The 4,583-nt window shown below is 44.9% G+C and overlaps 1 protein-coding gene and 1 long non-coding RNA gene across 4 annotated transcripts; one reads left to right on the forward strand and one right to left on the reverse strand.

Annotated features, from left to right (window-relative positions):
* Positions 1 to 1,283: 1,283 nt before the first annotated feature.
* LOC148155604 (uncharacterized) lies at positions 1,284 to 2,229 on the reverse strand. 3 transcript variants are annotated; one of them, XR_015765302.1, is made up of 3 exons: positions 2,091 to 2,229; positions 1,956 to 2,019; positions 1,284 to 1,885 (listed from the first exon to the last, which is right to left on the reverse strand). It is a non-coding gene; the product is annotated as an uncharacterized LOC148155604 (long non-coding RNA). The 3 variants fall into 3 exon arrangements; XR_015765303.1 differs by having other exon boundaries at positions 1,284 to 1,751; positions 1,819 to 1,885; positions 1,956 to 2,222; XR_015765301.1 differs by having other exon boundaries at positions 1,956 to 2,222.
* Positions 2,230 to 2,708: 479 nt separating this feature from the next.
* Positions 2,709 to 3,680, forward strand: LOC106910644 (olfactory receptor 2B6-like). Its single transcript, XM_014977327.2, has one exon. The coding sequence runs from the start codon at positions 2,727 to 2,729 to the stop codon at positions 3,678 to 3,680; it is 954 nt and encodes a 317-aa protein (XP_014832813.2). The 5' UTR covers positions 2,709 to 2,726.
* The last annotated feature ends 903 nt before the right edge of the window (positions 3,681 to 4,583 follow it).

Consider the following 4,583-nt stretch of genomic DNA (forward strand, 5'->3'; position numbering starts at 1 on the left):
CGCATGTTAGTCCGTTTCTCTGTTGCTACCGGTATTAGCTGTTGCTAACTCTGCCGTGCTGCCAGTTCTGGACTGTCGAGTTGTCTTTATTAAAACCATTATTTCACCCACATCTTGGGTCTCAGCGTCTTCTCCTCACCTTACCACCACCCAACCTGACAGAAGGATCCGACCACTAAACGGTGAGGAACGCAATTTTCATCATGGGGCCTGAGACCTGGAGTGAGTATACGGAAGCAGACTACCTCCGCCTCCTCCAGCAGTACAGAGGCCACCCGACCCTCTTTGACCTAGTTCTGGGACTATACCAGATCTACCTGCAGGAACGACCTACCTCCAACCTCGCTCCGTCAGCCTCTTCATGGTTTCCCGCGCCCGTCACACATCCACCTGTTACCACTCCTGTTCCTCTGAGGTCCCAGCCGCCGTCTGAGCCCGCAGAGCCTGCTCCGTCCGAGCCCACAGCAGCAGCTGGCGCTCCGCCCGGTCCTCCAGAGCCTGCTCCGTCCAAGCTCCGGCTGCTGCGACGCCGCGCCCACCGCGGCTCAAGCTCCGGCTGCTGCGACGCCGCGCCCACCGTGGCTCAAGCTCCGCCTCCTGCGACGCCGCGCCCACCGCGGCTCAAGCTCCGCCTCCTGCGACGCCGCGCCCACCCCGGCTCAAACTCTGCCTCTTGCGACACTGCTCACCGGACCTCCCACGGGAGCTCCACCTTCTGTGCCGTGGGCGGCCCCCGGACTGTTTTTCTGTGTTTCAGTTCCTGTGTGGATTTAGTTTTGTTTCTGGACTCTGGCCCTCCTGCCGTCGCCCCTCCGTCCACCCTGTTGTGTTTTTTGTTTGAGACTGTTTTTGGTCTTTTCTGTAGTGCGTCTGGTAGCCACCCCTTGAGGAGGGGGTACTGTCATGTTCCGTGTTTCTGTGTGTTTATTTTTGAGATTTTCTGTGTTTAGTCCTGTTTCTGTCCTGTCCTCCCCCGTTGATTGATTCCAGCTGTGTCTCGTTCCTGTGATTACCCTCCCAGTGTATTTAGTCTCACCTGTTGTCTGTGTTCCTTGTCTAAGTTTGTGATTTGCTGCCACGCCTGTTTGTCCTGCCACACTTTCCAGTGGAACTGCCTAGTCCTGGATTGTTAGTGTGGCAACCTGGGGGGTGGATTTTCTTTGTATGAACCCAAATATAAAATATTAAAGGTTACGATGACCAACAACGCCACCTGGAATAAATCCAGGAAAATATGATAAGTAAGGACACAGGTAAGTTCTACTGGAAATGAGGAGACAAGATTCAGAAAGTTCTACAAAATTTATTAAACTTCAATATATCTTTAATTTCTAATAATCTGAAATTGAATGGTTAAAACAGTGAATGCATTTGACAAGATAATAAAATGTCTAAATGTCAAAGGAAACTGAGGCTTACCGATGGGGGAAGTAGTGAGGGAAGGGGCAACATCCAGTGCAGAAAAAAGGGACCACCCTGGACACTACAAAAACACGGCAAACAAAGAAAAAGGTGCTCCAACAAAACACACAAGACAAGACACCGCCACCAGGGGTCACCACCGCCACCACAGAAGCCTCAGTCCCTAAAAGACAGACAAGAAAACAATACAAGTAAAACAGTAATACAATAGCCTTACAATGTTGCACTTTATCCCCAGAGAAAGTGCAGATTAGTATTTTAAAACAATTTATAAGAAGGCAAAACAGCAGCGAGCGTCACTCCAGGTGCAATGCTGATGAGTCAGAAGGCTAAGAAGAATAGAGCAAATTATTAATACAACTGCTAACAAAAACATAACTTGCAGCAGCCGCTTACCTGTGAACTGATAAATGACTGCACTGCCAAATAATCAGATCCCCAATTCCACCTAGATGTAGTGCAACTGTAAGAAAACGCTATGTGAAGGTTTTGTTTACATGGATAGACGCTACTTAGCCACGCTAAGCCCTTACCTTACTGTCAGCAAATGAATAAACGGACAGATCGGTCCAAATATTGGAGGTGCAGCAAAGGAGGCTAAGCAGATAAACCAATTAGTATTACTAGCAATTATTAAAGCCAACAAACAATAAAACAGCCACGCTTACCCAGAACAGTGCAAACAAAGGAAGCAGATTTGGTTGACGTCACGACGCAAGCAGCCTCATGACAGGTGAAGGCTTGCTTATATGCAGCAGCTGAAATTGGCCTTAAAGTGGCAGCGCATCATTTATGCTGCTACATTAGCTCACATGTTGGTTCGTTTCTCTATTGCTACCGGTATTAGCTAGCTATTGCAAACTCTGCCGTGCTGCCAGTTCTGGACTGTCGAGTTGTCTTTATTAAAACCATTATTTCACCCACATCTTGGGTCTCAGCGTCTTTTCCTCACCTTTCCACCACCCAACCTTACATTAGGTAATAAAGTATTACCTAATGTACAAATTAAAGTGTGAAGAAGAAACCGTTCCAAAGATGAACCCCGTTGAGAGACAGTTGTAGTCACGACATGGGTTTCTTAACATTACATCAGTCAGTATGCAAACATAAGCACACCCATCCAAAGATAAACTATATCTACCAATAGGAGCATTGCTGCTGACAGATGGTAAAATTTTCCCACAGATACGACGCTCCTCTCCATACACTGCCTGTTACTGTTAATTTGTATTGATTCTATTTAAGACTTTTGTTGCTGTATTGTGACTTACTATAACTGGTTACAGCTATCGTTTTTCAGACTGATGGAAAACTTCACCTACAATAGTTTTATGCTCCAGCTGGAGGCCATAGATTTCACAAAGGATGTTGTTTACACCGCCTTTTTCTTGTTCCTAGCTTTCTACATTTTTACTATGTCTCTTAACTTGGGATTTTTTATTCTAGTCATTACTGAGAAGAACCTTCACCAGCCCATGTACATTCTGTTTTGCAACCTGACAGTCAGTGATATCATTGCAGCTACAGAAGTCTTTCCTCGCCTGCTGGTGGATATTTTGAGGCCTCCGTCTGAGCGCCTCATCAGTTACTATGAGTGTGTGGTTCAGGCGTTTCTGACTCATTTGGTGAGCAGCACTTGCCACACGGTGTTGATGATCATGGCCTTTGACAGATACGTTGCCATCTGCAACCCTCTGCGTTACTCTGCAATTATGACCAGCAGGATGTTGGTGAAGCTGTCGGTGAGCGCCTGGGGTGTTCCCTTTTTGTTTGTTTCGGTTCTGATCGGACTCTCTGTCAGGCTCAACAGATGCAGGACTTTTATCTCAAACCCGTTGTGTGACAACCCCTCATTGTTTAAGCTCTCCTGTGAAAGTGTGGAGATCAATAACATCTATGGCCTCTTTTACACAGTGTTACTGCTGGTAGCATCGGTTGGCTGCATTGTTCTAACCTATGGGAAGATTGCTGTGATATGTCTGACCAGTAAGAACAAATCAATGAAGAAAAAAGCCTTAAAAACTTGCAGCACTCACCTGGTTGTCTACCTGATTTTGTTGTTCAGTGGTTTTAGTGTTATTGCTCTGCATCGATTCCCTCAGTACTCATATTACAGAAAAATCCTCACCATTCTGTTTTTTGTTGTACCTGGAAGCCTCAACACTATTATCTATGGTGTCCAGTCAAAAGAAATACGTAACTTTTTATCTGAAAAAATTAAGACACATCAATGTTTTCAATTAAAAAATAACAAATAGTGGCACAGACTTTATTTTTCTTGTATACCCAATAAAACCTGACTTCCAACTCTTAGGATGTGTGTTTTTTACTGTGAATTTTTCATTGTCTTTAGAAATTAATTTTGATGCAGTGAATTTATGCTTTGCATCTAGAATAATAATAATGAGACTTCATGTTAACAGAAATGTGCTCATTAAGGATGTATATATTGTCAAGAAGGGCTGCACAGTGGCGCAGTTGGTAGAGCTGTTGCCATGCAGCAAGAAGGTTCTGGGTTCAATTCCCGGCCCCGGTCTTTCTGCATGGAGTTTGCATGTTCTCCCTGTGCATGTGTGGGTTTTCTCCAGGTACTCCGGTTTCCTCCCACAGTCCCAAAAACATGACTGTTAGGTTAATTGGTCTGTCTAAATTGCCCCTAGGTGTGTGTGCGCATGGTTGTGTGTCTGTGTTGCCCTGCAACAGACTGGCAACCTGTCCAGGATGTACCCTGCCTCTCGCCCGGAACGTTAGCTGGAGATAGGCACCAGCACCCCTCCCGACCCCACTGAGGGACAAGGGTATTCAGAAAATGGATGGATATTGTCGATAAAAGTCGACCTCATCCCACTTCCCCATGCTGAAGATTTTAGTTTAATAATAACAATGAATAAAGTTATCTTTAAAACTGATTATACAGGTGACATCAAGACCTAACAGTAGAGTCAGACGGTAATAAAAGTAATCTGGTTGTGTGTGTTGTTATAGTGTCCTGCAAACTTTGCTTTAATTCTACTTTTTTCTATTTAATCATAAAAAATTATAATCAGACAGAAAGAGAGTCATGTAACAGGAAAAGCAGGTTTCCTGGAGAAAGAGGAAGTTTCCAGCCTTCAGTGATTAAAAATAGTTCAGACTGCTCATTTTGAGCATTAAAGGTTTAA

The sequence above is a fragment of the Poecilia mexicana genome, unplaced genomic scaffold (genome assembly GCF_051168715.1).
Source record: "Poecilia mexicana isolate PSO_F unplaced genomic scaffold, ASM5116871v1 scaffold_14, whole genome shotgun sequence".
NCBI classification, from domain to species: Eukaryota; Metazoa; Chordata; class Actinopteri; order Cyprinodontiformes; family Poeciliidae; genus Poecilia; species Poecilia mexicana.

What these genes read in the sequence shown, in the direction of transcription:
- LOC106910644 (XM_014977327.2), top strand. Translation starts at nt 2,727, where the DNA reads ATGGAAAACTTCACCTACAATAGTTTTATGCTCCAGCTGGAGGCCATA.